The sequence below is a fragment of the Sciurus carolinensis genome, chromosome 11, assembly GCF_902686445.1.
Source record: "Sciurus carolinensis chromosome 11, mSciCar1.2, whole genome shotgun sequence".
NCBI lineage: Eukaryota > Metazoa > Chordata > Mammalia > Rodentia > Sciuridae > Sciurus > Sciurus carolinensis.
Window position 1 is genome coordinate 75,618,558 of NC_062223.1, and position 22,575 is coordinate 75,641,132.

At 36.1% G+C, this 22,575-nt stretch overlaps 1 protein-coding gene and 1 non-coding gene across 3 annotated transcripts in view; one reads left to right on the forward strand and one right to left on the reverse strand.

Moving 5' to 3' along the window:
• Positions 1-22,575, reverse strand: part of Fchsd2 (FCH and double SH3 domains 2) — a 244,730-nt gene that overhangs the window by 26,093 nt on the left and 196,062 nt on the right. For both annotated transcript variants that reach the window (XM_047517161.1, XM_047517162.1), the window contains 2 exons: positions 21,311-21,415; positions 1,509-1,670 (listed from right to left, as the gene is read on the reverse strand). In XM_047517161.1, coding sequence (XP_047373117.1) covers positions 1,509-1,670; positions 21,311-21,415 — 267 coding nt within the window. The remainder of the gene's footprint in view (positions 1-1,508; positions 1,671-21,310; positions 21,416-22,575) is intronic.
• Trnaa-cgc (transfer RNA alanine (anticodon CGC)) lies at positions 3,836-3,909 on the forward strand. Its single transcript has one exon. It is a non-coding gene; the product is annotated as a tRNA-Ala (tRNA).

The window sequence follows — 22,575 nt, forward strand, 5'->3', positions numbered from 1 at the left end:
ATGTGTGGTTTTGCCCTGGGTTGAATTACCATTAATAGTGAAATAAAAATAAACTTTCAACAGATCTTGTTTTCTTAAATGTACACCCACCCACAATCCTTTATAAATATGCAAGTATATGCCCATTAGAAAATCAGAATATTATGTGAAAAATTTGACAAAACTTCCAGGAATGTTTAAAACTTTGGCCAATTTCTCTAGCAAGGATGCTTTATTTCTGAAGGACACAGCATTATGGATACAGTGGAACTTGGGAGATTTTAGCTTTTAGTTTCTTGCTGTTTTACCCACCCATACTCCCATTTACCCATCTTTTTCTTCATTTCTTCCTTCAACAAATATTTATTAAAAACCTATTATGTAGGCTCGGGCTGTAGCTCAGTGGTAGAGCGTTTGCCTCACACATGTGAGGCACTGGGTTTGATCCTCAGCACCACATAAAAACAAATGAATAAATAAAGATATTATAAAAAAGAATCTATTATGTGCCAGACACTTAGCTGTGCAGAGCAGTGAACTAGGCAGATATGGCAATTACATTTCAGACAGGAAGACAGACAATCATCAAAAGAAAACAAGAGAAGTACAAACTGTGATAAATACCATTAAGGAAATAAACAGGATGAGAGAAAGTAATGGGTAGCAAGGTGGCAGTAGGACTCAGGTCTGACTAGTATGTATCACATATCCACCTATATAGTATCGGGGAAATCACTGCACTTTTCTGGTGCTCAGATCTTTAACATGACAAACCAAGGTTGAACTGGATGACATCTGAGTGCAAAAACTTAAGCTTGTGTCCCAGCCTTGTCTGTCAAACCTCTCCTGCAGTCTCCCTGTGAGGGGAGTATGAGAGCTTGTGGGAGATGAAGTCACCTTTAGACTGAGCCCCCGCACTGCTGTAAGATTTGTTTATTTTGAGACAAGTGTGCTTATGTTGTACAGGCAGGGTGTGTGAACTCCTAGGCTCAAGTGATCCTCTTGCCTCAGCCTGTGTCGCTGGGACTACAGCTGTTTGTCACCATGCCTGGCTTACTCTTCTTTAAGATTTTTTTTTTTTATTATTATAAACAAATGGGATACATGTTGTTTCTCATGTTTGTTCCCTGTTTTTCATTTTCACTAAAGATGACCTCTGAGAACTTCAGAAATACTAGGTTAAGTTTTCTATTCCACTACTTCTAGCTAAGAAGCACATTTACTTCATGAATAGAATGAATAATGAGATTGGTAGATAAGCACTGACAAACCCATTAGTGACAATTTATTCTTTACCACACATTAAAAAAACCAACACGTTGCTTTTATCTTCTCTTCTTTTTCCTGTACTAAGCTTAAATCAAGCTGAAGAAAAAAAAAAAAAACAAAACAAAACAAAAAAAGACAAAATCCAAACCACAAGCAAACCATTTTATTTTCTTTCAAAATAAAATGGCTCAGTTTTGCTATATAGTAAAGAATAGCATCCTTCAGTGAAAGCCCATCATATCCAAGAAAAGAAACCATACCGAGTGTAGCGTGCCATTGCTGGTGGCTGCGGGAGTGCGGGCCCACCGCTCATTTTCCAGTTCTTCCATTACTTGGTTCATGGCACTCTTTAGCCATGTGTCCACAGAAACGCCAATCTGCTTTAGCAGGTCTAGCCGGGCTTCAGCTTTCAACTTAATTATCTAAGAAAATGAAGAAAATGATCAGAAATCAAGGTATTTCCCCCCTCACATTCTTAAGTTATTCTCCACTTATTAATTAGGACAAACTTGATATTCACAATCTTGATATTCTTACTGGGTATAAAATGTAATTTATCACCTGCAGAGAGGTGGAGAAAGGAAAAGAACATGAACACAAGAACAGGCCCCCTAATGATGGCAAACAGCATGCTTGTTTCTTTTTTCCTTACTTCCTCCCTCTCTCTCTTCCTTCATCTATCTATCTATCTATCTATCTATCTATCTATCTATCTATCCATCCATCCATTCATCCACCTAGGGAGTGGGTGCTGGAGATTGAAGACAATCCCTCATGCTTGCTAAGCATGAGCTCTACTACTGAACTACACCTCCAGCCCCTTGGCTTACTGTATCTTCACAAGAACACAGTATTGATGGCACATCAAATATAACTTATGAATAGGAAAAGGAAGGGTGCCATAAAACCTGCTTTTTCTTTTATTTTTCTTGTAAATAAGGCTATCCCTTAGAACATTCTGAAATCTAGTATTTTCAGCCTTATAATCCAACTCCTGGTCTTTTTCTTTTCCTCTATAATCCATCTTCTACAATTTGTGCATGGTCTCATCATGTCACTTCCCTGCTAAAAACTTCTACAATTCTGAGTGCCTGAGTACAGAATTAACTAATTTTTCATGTGGAACAACTATCTTTCACATTCAAATGAATTATTTCCTTCACTACTTTCCACACACCCTGTGCTCCCACACCACTACAGTTTTTCCTCTAATATATCATGTGCTCTCATCCCTTGGTTTGTGACAGTTCCTCTGTACATAATGTCTTTTCACTGCCTTTTTTTTGGCCGGCGGGGGTCTGTGGGGCATACCAGGGACTGAACTCAGGGACACTCAACCACTGAGCGACATCCCCAGCCCTATTTTGTATTTTATTTAGAGACAGGGTGAGTTGCTGAGTGCCTTGATTTTGCTGAGGCTGGCTTTGAACTTGTGATCCTCCTGCCTCAGCTTCCCCAGCTGCTGGGATTACAGGTGTGCAACACCACACCTGGCTTTTCATTGCCTTTTGATGTCTGGTGAACTCCTACGTTTGAAATGTTAGTGCAAATATTATCCTTTCTCTGAAGATTTTCATGACCACTCCTCCTTCCTTAGACAATTAACCATACCTTTTTCCCGGCTCCCAAGGCACTCTACAGACCTGGTCAAAATGTGGTAGGCACAGGCATTATTTTATACTCAGCTGTGCAATTGCTGACCTTTTTAATATAACTGGGTTCCTTTATGACAGGAGCCCTGACATTCACTGCTATCTCCTGATATGTGTTTAATAATTTTTTTGAATAAGTATCCTGTATAAAATAACTTCTATTGCTCTTCTAAGAAAAGATTTTACTTTGAAGAGACATACGACTTCAGTTGAAATTAATCTTGAAAGACTTGCATTCAATGCCACTGAGTTATAAACTACTCTTTTACTTAATAATTTTTAATAACAAATTATTTCTTCTTAATAATTCTAATGTTTTTCTGCACAAGCTTAAATAACTTCTCTTTTGACTTGGCTGCCTTTGGTGATGGTTTATTAATAGACTTTTTGCTTTTAAGTTATGATGCAGATGTCAGAAATAGTAGGGACTGAGAAAAAGTTCCTATTCTACAAATTCAAGAAAGGGAATGATTGCCTCTTTAGTCCTTGTTTCAAAAACCTCAGGCAAGTGACTATAAAACCAGTTTTAAATATGTCTCAGTGCCTGCTCTATTACAACAGTCGTGCCTCTGAAAGTCATCCTCCAGTGACTGCTCCACGCTTCTCAGACAGACAATCATCTCCAGCCTCAGTTCAGAATTCATGCATTTCCTGCTTCGGATAGTCTGCCATCTCCAGAAACCATGCCTAGGAGCAGGGGATAGGGTATGCAGTTCAGTGTAGCACACGTGCTTAGAATAAAGTTTTGGGTTCCATCTTTAGCACCAAACAAACAAACAAACCCCTAAACAAAACCTTCACCCATGCTAAGAGTGAGTCAAACCCTAAAACATTCCCAGTCTGCCAATTCCTAAAATTCATGCTTCTCTAAACCCTACATATCAGCTCTTGCTTTGTTCAGAGAGAATGCTTTGTAAAGATCATTCTCTGGGGGCTGGGGATGTGGCTCAGTTGGTAGAGTGCCTGCCTCGCAAGCATAAGGCCCTGGGTTCAATCCCCAGCACCGCAATCATTCTCTGTTACTTAGCAAGTAATAAATTCAGCTTAATTGTCCAACATATTAGAATGGTGGTCTCTTTTTTTTTTAACTTTGAAGGTTCCAATGAGAAAATCCTGATGACCTTTACTTGGCAGCTTTCTATGTGATTCTCAGAGATTCCATTTGAATGCAATTCTAATCACCCTCTTCTTGGGAAGTTGGTATCAAAAACAATCTGATCTCTGACTTGTTCTAGTGGGGTTTTATGGCGGAATTAATGTTGCGTCCTAAGAGATTTTTTTTTTTTTGGTATTGGGGATTGAACTCAGGGCCTTGTGATTGCGAGGCAAGCACTCTACCAGCTGAGCTATCTCCCCAGCCCCCTAAGAGATTTTAATGCACACAATTTTTTTTAAATGGAGGTAAAATTCACCATCTTCACTATTTTGAAGTTCAAAATTGAATGGCTTTGGGTATCATATAGATCATTATATAAAGTAATTAGAGTTTTGGCTTAGAGGCATATCATTTGGTAAATAGTATTACAAAAATTTGCTCTTTGTGATCACTCATCAGAAAATTAATTTGTAATAAGAGATAAAGAAAAAAAGAATTTTTACCTTCATTTCTTCTTCCCTCCCTCCCTCTCTTTTTTGGTAATAGCTTTATGGACATACACTTCATATACCATACAATTCACTCATTTAAAGTCTATAATTCAATGGCTTATAGTACATTCATAGTGCATGCAATCATTTCCAGTCAATTTTAGAACATTTTAATCATCCCTGAAAAAAGCTCACTATGGGGGCTGGGGAGATAGCTCAGTTGGTAGTGTGCAAGCACAAGGCCCTGGGTTCAATTCCCAGCACCGCAATAAAAAAAAAAAAAAAAAAAGAACACTATGATTTAGCTATTGCTCTAGTCCCCTTCTTCCCTGCAGCCCTGGGCAGCCACTAGTCTACTTCCTGTCTCTACAGATGTGTGTCTTCTGGACATTTAATATAAATTAAATCATAAATATGTGGTTGTTCATGATTAGTTTCTTTCACTTAGCACGTTTTCAAGATTAATCTGTTGTAACATGTATCAGTATTTCAATCCTTTTAATGGTCAAATAATACTCTGTATTTGTCAACTGATGTACGTTTCTATTTTTCAACTACCATAATGTAGTTACAACATTCATACACAAGATTTTGCGAGTGCATGTTTTCATATCTCTAGGGAAGACGCTCAGGACTAGCATTACTGGGTCATAAGGCAACAACACACTTGGGGGAAACACTGTTTAAAGTAGAGGCACCATTTAATCCTACCACCAGCATGTGGTTTCTCTGTATCCTGGCAAACAATTGTTAATGTCTGCCTTTTGATACTAATCATTCTAGTGGGTGTGAGGTGGTATCTCAAGGTTTTGTTTGCATTTCTTTGATGACTAATGGTGTCAAGCATCTTTTCAAGTGCTTATTAGACATCTGTACATAGTTGGAGAAATACAACTATGGAGATGTACACAGTTGTCCATTTTTAAATTAGGTTGATTATCTTTTGTTAGTTTTGTCCTTTTGAGTTTTCATGTATTCCAGAAACAAGTCCCTTATAAAGTACATGATTTGTAAATACTTTTTCCATTCTATTGGTTGTTGTTCTTCACCTTCTTGATTTTATCCTTTATTTTTATTTTCAAATTTTTTTGGTACAGGGGATTGAACCCAGGGGTAATTAACCACTGAGCCACATCTGCAGTTCTTTTATTTTTTACTTTTAGAAAGGGTCTCACTAAATTGTTGAGGGCCTTCCTAAGATGCTGAGGTGGTCTCAAACTTGCAATCCTCCTGCCTCAGCTTCCTGAGTTGCTGGGATTACAGGCATGTGCCACCACACTTGGCTTGAGTGCATCCTTTAAAGTATGAAAGTTTTAAATTCTGATGAAGTTCAATTTATCTAGTTTTTTTCCCTTGCTTTTTGCTTGGGTTACTGGTGTCAAATATAAGAAACTAGTTGGGCGTGGTGGTGTACACCTGTAATCCCAGCAGCTTGGGAGGCTGAGGCGGGAGGATAGCAAGGTGCTGAGCAACTCAGTGAGACCCAGTCTCTAAATAAAATACAAAATAGAGCTGGGGATGTGGCTCAGTGGTTGTGTGCCCCTGAGTTCAATTTCTGGTAAAAAAAAAAAAAAAGAAAAAAGAAAAAAAAAAAAACTAACCCAAGGTTATTAAGATTTACCACATAGTTCCTTTTTAGAGTTTTATAACTTTACCTGTTATACTGAGATTACTTTGGAATTAATTTTTATATATGATGTGAATTGTTAAAATTAATTGGGAGACCATTAGACTAAGGTGGCTCCAGTGCCCTGGGTTCCCTATGTAAGTAACAGGAACCCAACCCAGGGTACAGGGTAAAACATGAGCTTCGCCAGTCAGAAATTGCCAACTACCTTCTAACTAGGGGCCTTCTACTGGAAGGATCCAAATAAGGCTACTTTTCCACATTAATCAATCAGTTATTTTCTTTGTCTTGCTTTCTGGTTTATCCTGTGTCTTCCTCTTATGCTTCTTCGGTGGAGTCCCAACTGTATGCAGTTTGGTGCTGCACAATTCATGAACTGCTGCCAGCTTAGATAATCTCTTTAAAATTTTAATGTGCTTAAGTTCATCTTTTAACAGAGTCCAACTTCATTCTTTTTGTATATGGATATCCAATTATCCCAGTACCTTTCTAGTATGCATTTAAAAAGCAATGAAATGTTAAATTAAAAGAAAAAAGAATTATAAAAAGGGAACCAACAAGCTATTTCTTGGAAATCATGAATTGAAATCATTTAACTGCTGATACAGAGAAACAAGAGGGAAGTATTCAATGGATTTTATATTCTCAATACCAAGTAATCTACTTTTCCTAAGATTTATTCTTATCAGTCCTTCACCAAACAACTGATGAACATGCAAACTTAGATTCAGATTGCAGCTCAGAAATAAACATTGCTATCTCCCCTTTAGGGTTCTGGAATATTGTAGTACATATATTTTGCATTTTGTCCATTGCTTTCAGCTCATAACTCCCATAGCCCTTGCTATTTCCTAGGTAACTCGAAGGATAAGCATATCTTTTATTAAAAGTATTTGCCTTTTGTCCTTAGTACCTGAAGCAGCTCTACAACAGCTTCAGGATAATAAAGGTAAAAGAGTTTTTAATGCTGGGGTGCTTTAGGCCTCAGAAAGTAAAATCTCTCTCTGAATGTCTCCTGCCCTCTTTCCATCTGCTCCCTTTTTTCACCAAGGCAGGTCACAGAAGCTAGAATTTCTCTTCCTGAAGGCAGGTTATAAAAACTAGAATCTTCCCCTGCCTTTCTGCCTTAGAGCTGGCTGCAGAGAAATTCTCTGACTGTTGCATATGGTGGTACACACACACTGTAATCCCAACTAACTTGAAGGCTGAGGCAGGATTCCAAGTTTGAGGCCAGTCTGTGAAACTCAGTGAGACCTTGTCTCAAAATCAAAGATAAAAAGGGTTGGAGATAGAGCTCCAGTGGTAGAGTGTGTACCTAGCATGCATGAGGTCATGGGTTTGAGCCCCTTAAAACATTCTCCAGTGTACCTAATCTTGAGAGTAGATCATAAGATAACCATTTCAGGAAGGGTCCTACCACATACCAGTAGGAATAAATGCTGCACAGAGAGGCCAAAAAGAATCTGGACAGGTCTTGCTTGGTTTCCCCACTCAGTCTATTAGCACTAGATCATACCTCTTTTGTCTAATAAATTTCAACATGGTTGTCCATGCTTCAATCATGTCTATGCAATGAAGTCTTCATAAAAACCTCAAACAAGAGGGTTTGGAGAGCTTATGGACAACTGTATGCATGGAGGCTTGCAGGAAGGTGAACAAGAGCTCATTCTCATGTTGGGTGGGTGATGTAAAACTCCATGGTAATTGGAAGCTTATGGACTCAGGATTCTTCTAGATCTTGCCCTATATATGTCTTCATCTAGTTGTTTATTCATATCCTTTAAAATAACCATTATAATTAATTGGTAAATGTTTTTCTCTGAATTCTGTGAATGGCTCTAGTCAATTAATTGAGCCTGAAGAGGGGGTTGTGGGAATACCAATTTGTAGCCAGTTGGTCATAAGTTCTGGAAGCCTGTGCTTGTGACTAGTGTCTGAAGTGGGGGCAGTCTGGGGCTCAGTCACTGACTCAACTTGTGGGATCTGATGTTATTTCCAGGTTCACAGTGTCAGAGTTGAACTGAGTTGATGCCAGGTGTCTGATGCAGAACTGATTGTGGGTTGGTGGGAAGAATCCTATATATTTGGGATCATGAAAGTGATCTGTATTGTGAGCATAGAGCTGGCGGAATTAGTTTGGTTTGTTTCCTCAAGATCCTCAGAGGTTCCAAATGCTTATATTTTAGCAATTGTTTTAAAATAGAATTTTCCAGTGTTTTCAAATCAATTTTGAGATATGCCAACTGATTAAAAGCTCTCGGAATATAATTTTTTGTAAACTTGATGGCATTCCAGATACTAATCAACCAAATAATTTTTGGAACCTTTAGAGTCTTTAAAATAATTTTTTTTTTTAAATATAGATCTTTTTGGATACATAATCTTGGGGTATTAGTACAGTATTAAATTTGATTTTAATACAAAATTTAAGTAAGTACAACCAAGCATTAAACCATAGTTAAGTTTAAAATTTTTGACAGTTTTATATCTAATTTATATTTAATTCTTTTGCCTTTGACATATCATTTCTCTAAGGACAAAAGACTACGGTCTACTGCAACCTTGTTATTTAGGATAGTGCCTTGTTGGAGGAAATCAGTAATGGTAGATAGTAGTATTTACCACTTTATCTTTGGTATCTTAAAAAACCACTCCAAACACCTTTTATTATATATAATAGGAATCATGATTATACAATTTCATTTAATCCACAGAACAATTCTGGGGGTGGATACAATAAACTCCATTTAACAGATCAGAAAAATAATTTAACTGAGGTCATACTGATTTTGGTAAATGGTTTTACCAATGGTTCCCAATGAATCAAGCCTTCTTATTCAAGAAGTTCCCTTCCACAGTGATTCTGGGCTTGTCCTTGTGATTTGGTTTGGTCAATGAAACATCCATTTGATGGAAGCAGAAGCTCACTGATAAGGGCCGTCTGACTTCTTGGAATATGCCACTAACATGTTGGGGAAGCCAGGTTAAGCTATGTGAGGATGAAAGAACACACAGGAGAAACCTAGCTCTCCAGCCAACCCTCTGGCTGAATGTAGTTGCTTAAGTTGTATCAGGAAAAACCAGCAAAAGAAATGCAGTTAACATCCAGCATAGTAAAAGGCAATAAAACACTGCTGCTTTTGCTATAAAGTTTGGGGTGTTTTTTAAAGGCAATAACAGATTATTGTGTTTGAATAATTTAATCTCCAAATATTTGGGTATTTTCCAGGTGTCATTCTGTTAAAGAGTTTAAAAAAATTTTTTTTTCTCAGTTGTAGATGGACACAATACCTTTGTTTTATTTATTTATTTTTATGTGGTACTGAGGATTGAACCCAGTGTCTCACACGTGCTAGGCAAGTGTATTACCACTGAGCTACAAGCCCAACCCTTCTGTTACTGATTTTTAATTTAGTTCTGATGGGTCAGAGAACTTACTCTGTTTATGAATCATTATAAACTTACTGAGACTGGTTTATGATTCAGAATATGATACAGCTGAATGGTCCATGTGTATTTTAAAAGAACATACATTCTACCAATTAGGTAAAGTTGAATAGTGCTGGTTGAAGTCTTCCATAGTCTTACTGATTTTCCATCTCCTTGTTCTATTATTTGCTGAAAAAGGGGTATTTTTTTTTATTGTAAACAAATGGGATACATGTTGTTTCTCTGTTTGTACATGGCGTAAAGGCATACCATTTGTGTAATCATAAATTTACATAGGGTAATGTTGTTTGATTCATTCTGTTATTTTTTCCCTTCCCCCCTACCCCTCCCACCCTTCTTTTCCCTCTATACAGTCCTTCCTTCCTCCATTCTTGCCCCCCTCCCTAACCCTAACTCTAACCCTAACACTAACCCCTCCCACCTCCCATTATGTGTCATCATCCACTTATCAGCGAGATCATTCGTCCTTCGGTTTTTTGAGATTGGCTTATCTCACTTAGCATGATATTCTCCACTTTTATCCATTTGCCTCCAAATGCCATAATTTTATCATTCTTTATGGTTGAGTAATATTCCATTGTATATATATATATATATATATATATATATATATATATATATATATATATATATATACCACAGTTTCTTTATCCATTCATCAATTGAAGGACATCTAGGTTGGTTCCACAATCTGGCTATTGTGAACTGAGCAGCTATGAACATTGATGTGGCTGTATGTCTGTAATATGCTGATTTTAAGTCCTTTGGGTATAGGCCAAGGAGTGGGATAGCTGGGTCAAATGGTGGTTCCATTCCAAGTTTTCTAAGGAGTCTCCACACTGCTTTCCAAAGTGGCTGCACTAATTTGCAGCCCCACCAGCAATGTATGAGTGTACCTTTCTCCCCACATCCTCGCCAACACCTGTTGTTGCCTGTATTCTTGATAATCGCCATTCTAATTGGGGTGAGATGGAATCTTAATGTAGTTTTGATTTGCATTTCTCTTATTACTAGAGATGTTGAACATTTGAAAAAGGGGTATTGATGCCCCTTAACTACAATTGTGGATTCATCTGTTTTTTCTTTAAGTTCTGTCAGGGTTTGCTTCTTGCATTTTGTAGCTATATTATTAGTTACATAGACATCCAAAATTAGTGTATCTTTTTGATGAACTGACCCTTTCATCATTATGAATTATCTTTTTCTTGGCCTGAAATCCATTTTGTCTGACATTAATATATTCACTACTGTTTTTTAATGATTAAGTGTTTGTTTTGCCTGCAGTAAGCAACAGTTAAAATTTCTGCTCAGTTTTTTTCTTTCTTTCTTTTTTTTCCTTTCAGTTATTTCCTGGCAAGCTCCCTGGAGAATGTTTCACATGGGGACTCAGGTTTTGACCAAGGATTTGGATGGTAATTTATATGCAAATTTTAGAGCTGCCTGATGTCCAACCTGGAGTCAAGGATCTCTGCTTGAGCTCTAGTGTGCCGCCCTTCAAAGTCTAAGAGCTGCATAATGCAAATGTCACCAGTACAGGCCCATTCTTTCAAAGGGCAATTCCTCTTTGGATTTAACAAGTTTTGGGTAATTTTCCAGTTATATCAAATGGTTTTTAATATTTTTATGCCAGATTAACAACTTTTACATAAAACAATGAGTCTTATATACGCTAGTCCCTCTACTAAATATAATATAAAATGTTCCCTAAAGGTCCATGTGTTATAGGTTTAGTTCCCAGTCTGGCATGATTGAGAGGTGGTGAAAACTTGTAAAACTTAGTGGGAGGTCTTTCAGTCATTGGGAGTGTGCCCTTGAAGGGGATAATGGGACCCCATCTCCTTTTCTTGCTCTCTTTTTTGTGTCCTGGCTATGAGGTAATAAGTAGCTTTGCTCTATCGTGTGTTCCCCATCATGACATGTTTCCTCTCCATAGGCCCAAAGGCAATGGGATGGGACAACTGATCATGAACTGAAACCTAAAAAACTAGGAGCAGAAATAAAGCTTTTCTCTTTATCTTTGTCCCCTACCCCTACCCCAGTGGTGCTGGCAATCAAACCCTGGGCCTCAGGAATGCTAAGTGAGTGGTGTGTCACTGAATTACATTGCCAGACCCCAGCCTTTTCTCTTTACAAGGTGATTATCTCTGGTATTTTTTACAATAACACAAAGCTGACGGGCTGGGGAGATAACTCAGTTGGCAGAGTGCTCACCTCACAAGTACAAGGCACAAGGCCCTGGGTTCAATCGCCAGCACTGCAAAAAAAAAAAAAAAAAAAAAAAAAAAAGCTGACTAATATGCCCTTATTACAAAAAGCAGAAACTGCTATAAAGATATATTCTAAATTCAGAAAGAGTTGCAAAGAAATCCAAAAATTTTGTTCAGTAGTTAGCTATTAATAGTAATGTTTGTGTTACAGTTCTGATACTGCTTAGTATGTATTGAAGGATAAAGCAGTTTCATAAGAAGAAAAAAAAGAACCAAGATTTTCAATTTAAGAGGGGAAAAAAAGATATAAAATCAAAATATTTAATAAAATTTCTCTACCTTTAAATCTTAATTGGATATATCAAAATGAATTCGTGATTATAAAACAGTAATAAATGCCTACCTCTAAGTCTAAGAAAGAACAATAAATAAATAATGCTCATAGTAATAGGCGCAACCCTTCACAGACATTAGTGTCTCAATACCATTCTTTTTTTTTTTTTTTTTTTGGGTGCTGGGGATCGAACCCAGGGCCTTGTGCTTGCAAGGCAAGCACTCTACCGACTGAGCTGTCTCCCCAGCCCCTCAATACCATTCTTTATTAAAAGAAATCTGAGCTCTTTAGAGTTAATTCTAAGTCTGAGCAGGGAAAATATAAGGTGAGCCTATGACAGCTTGTTGTGCTTAAAAGAAAGTATTCAAACTATTGTCCAAAGGACACAGAAGTCAGTCTGAATGGACTCCAACTTTAGATAATATGGGATTTAAAAATGACAACTGATTTGATCATACAGAAAATGAACAAAAATTCATAAAATACAGGGGCTGGAGTTGTGGCTCAGTGGTAGAGCACTTGGCATGTGTGAGGCCCTGGGTTTGATACTCAGTACCACATACAATAAATAAAATAAAAGCTCCATTGACAATTAAAAAAAATTAAAAAAAAAAAGAAAATACATATGGTGGGACTACATGAAGAGACACAAGGATAACTACCAGGAAGAGAACACCTACAATAGGGGTTAGGAATGTAACTCAGTGGCAGAGTGTTTGCCTAGTATGTGTAAAGCACTGGGTTTGATCCTCAGCACCACATAAAAATAAATAAATAAAATAAAATAATTTTTTAACAAAAGAACACCTACAATTGAAGTAAGAACTGAAAAATTCTCAGAGCTTGAACAAGGCTCAGTTCTGTCCAGACTGAATTAAGGCATCTTCTTTGACATTGGCATTGGTTTAGGACTAAACTAGCCCTTCTGTAAAGACCAGTCTAAATACAGTCATTAAACCACAAACAAGCCTCAAAGAACAACTCTGATCTGCTTGTAACTGGTCAGGCAGTCAAAACAAATTCAATAGTTTGCAGGAGAAAAGAGAATACAAACTCTTAATAACCAAGCATTCCCAATTTCTAGTATTTTATAAAAAATACCAGGCATTTGAAAAGCAGAAAAATATAAGAGCTATAACCAAGAGAAAAATCCTTTAAAATTTAAGAAGGAATAACACAAATTTTATACAAACTCCTTTAGAAAACAGGAGTTGTGAATATTTCCTAATTGATTTTATAAAAGCAGCACATTTTTGGAAAAAAAAACAAAAATAAAAACCTATCAGGGATCAGTATTTGTCACAAATATAGATAGAAAAATTCTTTCTTTTTTTAGTAGTGGGGATTGAACCCACGAACACTCAACTACTGAGTCATATCTCCAGCCCATTTTTGCATTTTTTATTTAGAGACAGGGTCTCACTGAGTTGCTTAGAACCTTGCCAAGTTGTTGAGGCTGTCTTTGAACTTTCGATCTTCCTGCCTCAGCCTCCCAAGCCACTGGGATTAGAGGCATGCACCACTGTGCTCAGACAGATACAAAAATTCTTAACAAATATATGTCAATTAGATCTATAAGTACATAAAACAGATGACACATCATGATCAAATGGGATTTATTCTAGAAATTTAAGGCAGGTTTAACATTAGGAAATTAATATAATTTTCTGTACAAAGAGAATAAAAGAGAAAAATGAAATGAATGTCTTAAATAGATGCAAAAAAAAAAAAAAAAAAAAACTTTTGACAAAAGGGGGGGGGAAGCAAAATTAAACAAAAAACCCAAACCCAAACCCAAACCCAAAATCCTCTCCTCAATTTGATAAAGGCCACCCAGCAAAAATCTAGAGCCGATGTTATATCGAATGATGAAATTCTAGATGCTTCCCCCAATATTAGGAAAAAGGCAAAGATGTTGGTGCTTAACACTTCTAATCAATACCCTACTAGAAAGCCAAACCAGTATATCAAGGCAAGAAAAATAAAAGGCAAATATGTTGAAAATGAAAAAGTAAAACTATTATTGGTAACACAATCATGAAGAGAGATGATCCTAAGCAATCTATCAAAAAGAACGAAAAAGTAAATTAGGCAAGGCCACAGAATACTAGATCAGTAAGTATAAAATATCAATTTTATTGTGACATTAACAACAAAATAAAAATTTAAAAAGAATAACTTATAATAGCATCAAAACCATAGAGACTTGGGGATTAAATCTGACAAAATATGCCTGAAATTTTATATTAGAAACTATAAAATACTATGAAAGAAAATAAAGACTTCTTAAATAAATGGAGATATGTCATGTTCATTAATTGAAAGTCTCACTTTGTTGAGGTCTATTTTCATCAAATTGATTTATAGATTCAGTACAATTCCAATCAAAATCCCAACCATCTTTTTTTTTCTTCATAGAAACTGATAAGCTGATGGAAATAAGAATAATTCAAACAATTATGGAAAAAGAACAGTGTTTGAGGACTTAATAGTAAATGATTCCAGGACTTATTATAAAGTTATTAAGATAGGACACTGGTAAGGATAGACATATAGATCAATGGAACTGAACACAGTCAAGGGAAGATTCACACATACACACACTGTCAGTTGATTCCATACAAGCGCAAAGGCAATGAGGAAAGGATAGCTTCAACTGTTGCTGGAACAATTGCATCTCTATATGGGAAAGAAGAAACCATGACTCTTAACTAACACCAGACCTCAACAATTGAATTACAATATTTAGGATCACAGTCCAAACAGAACACTAAAACTATAACTCTTCTGGAAGAAAACATAAGAGAATATATCACAACTTTGGTGTGGGCCAAAAATGTCTTAAAACACAAAAACGCTAACCATGAGATAACACTGATAATCAGATCTCACCAAAATTAAAATTTACAATCTAAGAAATGAAAAGCAAGCCAAAAACATTCACAATACATATATTTGAAAAATGATTAGTATACAGAACTAAGACTGACCCAAATTTTTAAAATGGCAAAATACCAAAGAGGATATATATGTTTGGCTAAACATATATTTTAGTCAGCAGTCAAATGTGAATCACAACCACAATGAAATAGATCACACATTCACTCAAACAGCTAAATAAAAAAAAGACTCAATGATACTAAATGCTGGTGAAGGAACTGGAACTCCTGTTCCTTGGGAGTGTATTATGGTATAGGCACTTTGGAATACACTTCGGCAGTTTCTTATAAAGTTAAACACATACTTACAATATGATTCAGCAATTCCATTTTTAGAGGAATCAAAACATGTCCACAAAAAGACTTGTATATCAATGTTCATAGCAGTTTTATTTATAAGAGTAAACAACTGGAAATAACCCAAATATATATGAACAGGTAAGTGGGTAAGCAAACATACTGAAAGGGAGAAATTGGACACAAGAATACATACTCCCTTTCATTTAAAGAAAATCTAGACTAAATAAAGATAATCCATAGGACAGAAAACACATCAGTTGTTGCCTGGTTACAAGAGAACTTTCTAAGGTGAGAGAAATATTTTATATTTTAATTGTGGTGGTGATTTAGGCTATATATTTGTCAAAGTTCATTGACTTATACATTTCATATGGTTATATTTTGCTGTTTATATAGTATACTTTGATAAAGTTCATTTAAAAAAATCTACTAGGTTATAAAAATACTCAAGAGAGAAACTAACCTATTCATCACACCAGAGATGACAAGTACTTTGCCAAATACAACAAGGATGAAAAAAAAACTTTACAGTAGAAAGTTCAGTAGTACTACCTTAATTAAGTGACCACTCAGTATCATTAATAGCAGACAACTTGATATTATATGATTCCTGATGTTATGGAAAAGATGGCATCACTTCTGAAGCATTCTAGCCTAAAATCTAACCTGCCTCTGGCCAGGTTGTAGATCTAACTTCCACATTATAGAACAGAAATAATGGGGTACTCTTATAAACACATAAAGCCAATATTGCAAAACATAATTGTTAAATATAGATGTTAGGAAATGTTTATTCTTCTCTTCTGTATGCTTGAAAATTTTCACAACAAAAAATTTAAAAAGTGATTAGTCAAGAGGTCTGCTAAGAGTACAGTGAAACTGCACAATAACAGGCTCTGACATAATGTAAATTTGGACACAATGTGATTGGGAATTTTATTTTTATAGGAGGTTCAAACTTGTCATTTCATTATCCTTGTAATAATGAGGGCTCACCTTTTACATAATTGGATTTTTTTTGGATGTCTCTTTATAACACTACAACAAGGGTATTACTGTGTTTGAGTCACTGAGGGACAAGAGTAGCACAGTAATTTGTATGATAGCACCATATGAGATGACAATTTAAGAGAATATGGGGCTGGGCATAGTGGCACACACCTGTAATCCTAGCAACTCAGGAGGCTGAGAGAAGAGGATTGTTGAGTTTGAGGTGAGTCGTAGCAACTTAGCAAGACTCTATCTCAAAATAAAAAATAAAAAGGGCTGGGGGCACGGCTTAGTGGTAACGTGCTCCTGGGTTCAATCCCTTAATCCCTAGTATCAGGAGTGTTGGGGGGAATGGCATCTATAAGTGTGCTTATACAAATAACACTTGATACTATATAACTGGACTTTGGTTTTTGAATACACATTTAATTCAGATCATAGAGCCTAGTGAACATCTTGGACAAAGGATCATACACCAAAAAGGGAATTACTAAAAATGTCCTATCTTTGACTTCTAACGTTAGTTTTCTCCTTGCTATGTTCATAATTTCATTGTCCAAAACACAGAACTCCTACCAACCCAGAAAAAAAGGTATAATGTAAACATAAAAATAAAGTATTCTGGAACAACATAAATCATGAATGGCCTATACAAAGATAGTATTTCAAACTTTTGATTTCTTGGTAAGCTACTTTCAAGAACAAACACACCTTTTTTATTGTAATAAAGTGCATGCAACACAAATTTTCCATGCTAACTAACCATTTGAAGGTATACAGTTCAATGGCATTAAGTACACTCATACTGATGTGCAACCGTTACCACTACCCATCTCCAGATCTTTCATCTTGCAAACTCTATACATTACACAGTAATTTCTCAAGAGACTGAGGCAGGGGGATCAAGAGTTCAAAGCCAGCCTCAGTAACTTAGTGAGGTCCTAAGCAATTCAGTGAGACCCTGTCTCTAAATAAAATATAAAAAGTACTGGGGATGTGGCTCAGTGGTTAAACACCCCTGGGTTCAATCCTCAGTACCAAAGAGAACAAAAACCAACAATTTCTCATTCTCCCTCCCCTAGCTGCTGGTAACCTCCATTCTACTTTTTGTCTCTGTGAATCTGACTACTTTAAGTACCTCATCCAGGTGGAATCATAGTATTTGCCTTTTTATAACTGGTTTATTTATAGCAACCCTGATCTCTTCTGGTTCTAATTAGCATGGAATATCGTCTTCCATTCATTTACTTTCAATCTATTTGTGTTTTGGATCTAGGATCTAAAGTTGAGTCTTCTGTAGACAGCATAAGGTTGGATCTATTTTTTTATCCATTCTGCCAATTTCTAAGTTTTGATTGGAGAATTTAATACATTTACATTTAAAGTAATTACTGATAAGAAGGAACTTACTGTTGTCATCCTATTTCTTTTGTATATGCCTTGTAGCTTTTTAGTCCCTACTTCCTGTATTATTAGTCTTCTTTTGTGTTTAATTGATTTTTCACTGTGTAATGTTTTAGTCCTCTTCTCATTTCTTTTTGTGTGTATGTGTATTCTAAAGCCATATTCATTGTAGTTACATGGGAATTACACTTAATATCCTAATGTAACACTCTATTATTAAATATATGCTAAAAAACTGCATAAATGAGGAATGTGTATTACAGAAGGCATTTCAAAAAATTTGAAGACCTAAATACTATGTTAAGAACATTATTATTAGCTGGGCACTGTGGCACATACCTATAATATCAGTGGTTTGGAAGGCTGAGGCAGGAGGATTGCAAGTTCAAGCCCAGCCTTAGCAACTTAGTGAGACCCTAACCATCAGTGAGCCCATTAAAAAGGGCTGGGAATGTGGCTTAGTGATCAAGTGCCCCTGGGTTCAATCTCTGGTAGCAAAAGTAAAATAAATAAATAAATAAAAATAAATGTTTCATTTAAGCAGCTGTCTTATTTCAGTTCCTGAATCAGAGGCTGAAAACACTGCAATAGCTTGTACAAATACTCCTATGATAATCCAAAGAGTACAACAAGCAATAGTTTGTTCATCACTAGTAGTATTATTTCTTCTTCTTCTTTTGTTTTTTGATACCTAGGACTGAACCTAGAGCACTTAACTATTGAGTAACATCCTAAGCCCTTTTTATTTTATTTTTTAATTTTGAGACAGGGTCTTGCTAAGTTGCTGAGCCTGGCTTTGAACTTGTCTTGCCTCAACCTCCTGAGTCACTGGGATTACAGGTGTGTGCCACCATGCCTAGCAAGTGTAGTATTTTCATCAGTATCTGGCACACAGCTGGTATTCATGCAATTGTTGAATTAATCAGTTTGTGAATCTACCCTAAATCAACCAGCCAGGAATTAAAGACCTATAGTCTTTGGAAAAGTGTTTTTTATGTTTTGAATTTCTTCTAAGTTTCTTTAACCTATTACAGAAGACCACAAATGATTTTTATTCTAATTAGCAACATTGAATGGAGACATAATATAGGAAAGATCAGATAAAGGAGATTACTCAACAAGGAAGAGTATTATTCCTGTTAGCAGGAATTAAAAAGCAGACATGAAAGATATAATGCAATTTTAACCAGCTTTCTCTCTTTTGTATAGGTACTTATAATTAGGTAAAAAGCTATTGAATAGCTATGCAATTCAGAAAAAAACAATGTAAAAGATATACAAGTAAAGAAAAGAAAAAGGGTGTGCACAGAAACAATTAGTGTCAGTCTCTCTGATGACTCTTTTTTCTATCTATCCAAAAAGTTCATTATGACAATCTTGTAAGAACTGCCCCAATAAACATGCCCTCCTAATTTGCCAGCTAATTAAGATACTAGTAGGATTAACTAAATTTTACAGATATTCAAAACTGAGGTAATGGATCTGATAATGGATCATGGTCTTAGCATATTCCACATTTTGGTAAGAAAACCATCTTTGAGAATGCTGTGGGAATCTCACTTTATATTTTTTTAAATTAGTTTTAAGCTAACAGTGTAGTTTAGAATACTCATGGAAATAAAAGGTCATTTGGCCTAAATAAAGACTCTCTGTGACTGACAGCTATTAGTACTACTACAAATGATGTGTGGTAGTGGGCACTGATGGAGTTAAGGTACTAGACAGTGATATTATGGATGGAGTCTGGAAATGGAAAATAAAAGAACAATCCCTTCAGAAACTTCTGAGACTTGTCCTAAAGTAATTACTCCTGCTCCACTAAGGCAGTAACACTGGCTTCATCCAGAGTGAGGAGAAACAAACAACAGGAAAATCTCTTCCATCACAAGCCAGTGTTTCCCAAACCAGGCAAGGGTCTGCCAGCAGTACTTGGTCAGAGCCAGAGGGTATTGGTTTAGCCATGACCCTGAATTTAGAGAGAAAAGGGTTCACTGCACACCCTGCCCTCCTCACTCTGGAGGCTGTGAGTCAGACTATACCAGGAATGAAGCAGAGGTGGGGTTACTGGAGCTTCTCTAGACCATGCAGATGGCAAACCCATTCTGGTTCCAATCACTTCCTTGGGGCTGTGCCAAAAACTCACTCATAAACTCCTTTTTGCATATGTTGCCTCACCCTCACCCCACAACCACTGAAACACTTTCTCAAAACCTCTACAGCACTAACAGGGCATTTGAAAATCACCAGTTTAGATTAATCTTCATCCAATGCCAGGATTCCTTGTACAGAGTCCCTGACAGATGCTTGCTCAGAATCCTGAGACCTTAGAGTGCTGCACTATGTGCTTATTCTGCCACTCAGAAGTTCTGACTCTTAGAAAATATTTTCCAATATCAAACTCAAACCAGCCTCCTTCCTATATTCATCTTCTGGTTCAAGTTCTGCCTCCTGAGGTTGCATGTCATAGATCTGTGTTATTTCCTTTTCCCTAACTAATGAAATACCACTCACAGGTCAATATCCATCCTAAATTCTCCTCTGCTCTGACAACCCTCCTCCAATGCTCCCTGTGTCCTCCACTTCCTGAAGCATACTTGTATGTCTACTTCTTGGCACTTGTGCTTCACAGTCTTGGTTATCTTTGGCATTCTTTATGCTTTCCTATTAAGAACATAATCTCTCAAGGACTGGAAAGTCTCAATCTTTTTTTTTTTTCTATGTCTACCTCCATATCTCTTCACTATGCTGCAGCAGAGTAGATGAATACACGTGTGTCCTCTGTGAATCGGCCCTAACCACAATAGTTTACATTCTTTCTACTGTATTTCCTTACAAAGTGTGCTACTCTAATCACTTTCAACTGCCAAATACTATCCTGTGCCTTCTGTCTTTTCTAATACTTTCTTGCTCTCTCATTTTGACCTCTCCCTCTCTAGGAAAAGGAGTATTAGCCTGGGGTGGATGAACTCTGGACACCGTACATAACATATGCATTTCGTTTTTGTGGGAGAGGTTTCAGTTTTTATACAACCTTTGAAAGAACTCATGACTCAAAAAAAAAAAATTAAAATCCACTATTGTAATGCTCTCCCCCTTCTCAACCAAATCTCTACTCTTGAATGTCCAGTTCATGCCCTTGGATCCAGGAAACCACCCTTATAAGGGAGATTTTTTAGGTTCTAAATATATATATAAAATTTTATATGAATATATTACTATAATTACATTTATCCAAATTATATATAATTGTATATTATGATATATAAAATATCACTATATATAAACAAATTTTTCTACCATTAACTTGGTTATTATTTTACTTTGTGAAACCTTTATATCTTCATTGTGACTTAATTCTTTTGTTATGTAATTTTCAAGATTATAAACTCCTCACAGCAGGTTCAGAGTCTGCTATATACCTACTTTCTACAGAGTAGGCACTCGGTATACTGTGGACATACATGAGGATGGTGATTCCTCTTCGACTTAATAAGTGAAGGAACTCAGCTTCAAAGGTGTACATTACCTGGTGACTGCAGTTGGGCAAATGCCATAGTTAGCTAATCCCTTACCTCTGCTTTACGAATATTTTCTCTAGCTTCATCTATTTTCTGTTCCAGTTCTGCTCGGCTTTGTTCTGATACAGCAACTCCATGGCATTCCAGTTCATTTAGAACCTACAAGAAAACAGGTACAGAAAATATTTCTTTTTCTTATCTTCTTTCCTGAAGTGATTATTTAGATAATTTGAAAGGTTTTAGTGACTAAAACCATGATTCCTTTTTAAACTTTTGTTTCATTTATTTATTTAATTTAAAAAGTCTGAAATATAGACTCAGGAAGTTGCAAAATTAGTACATGCTCCCTTTACCCAGCTTCCCCCAATGGTAAAAATTTATATAACTGTACATTAGTAGTTCCCCTTTATCCTCAGGAGATGTATTCCAAGATGCTCAGTGGATGTCTAAAAATGCTGATGATATAGAATCCTACAGTTACTATGGATTTTTCTATATGACCTGCAACACTGCCACTCAGTACAAGGGTTAATCTGTTCTTTCATGTTTTATGTCCTGGTGCCTCCTTTGCACCATTAGTCTTGCACTCTGTGGTAGTTATTAAGTAAAATAATGGGTTAAACACTCTGATACTGTAACAGTGGATCTGATAATCTAAATGACTATTCAATAAGAAGTGGATAGGGTATATAGTGTGAAAATGATGGATAAAGTGTTTTGGATTTTGGGTGGGAAAGAATGAGACTTCCTTATGCTACTCAGAATGGTGTGTAATTTAAAACATATAAAATGTTTATTTCTGGGTTTTTATATTTAGCATTTCTGGACTGTGGTTCACCTCAGGTAACTGAAACCATGGATAGTGAAACTGCAGACAAGCAGGGACTACTGCAATAGAGTATAAAAATAGACATTGACTCAATCTATAGAACTTACTTGGGTTGCAAAAGTTTTGACATGCATACCTTTAATTTTTAAAATTTACATGAATACAATATACTACTGCAAAACTACTAATGCAAAATGGCAAAGTTTTTATTACATTGAACAATCCATCATAGGATATAACTATCATCCCATCAATTAATTTCTATTTTTCTAAACCACTTTTGTGCATTTCTTCCCATACAAATACACAAACTGAAAATTTTGTTTAAAAAATTAAATGAGATATACTGTCTTCTCAACGTTTCTGAGAAGGCTTTTCATGTCTGAATAAATACACTGACCTCATTCTCTTTAATTTTTATTTACCCTTACTCTATTGCTATTTGAATTTTCAAATCTCTCATTATATGTAGACTGTACAAAGAACCCTG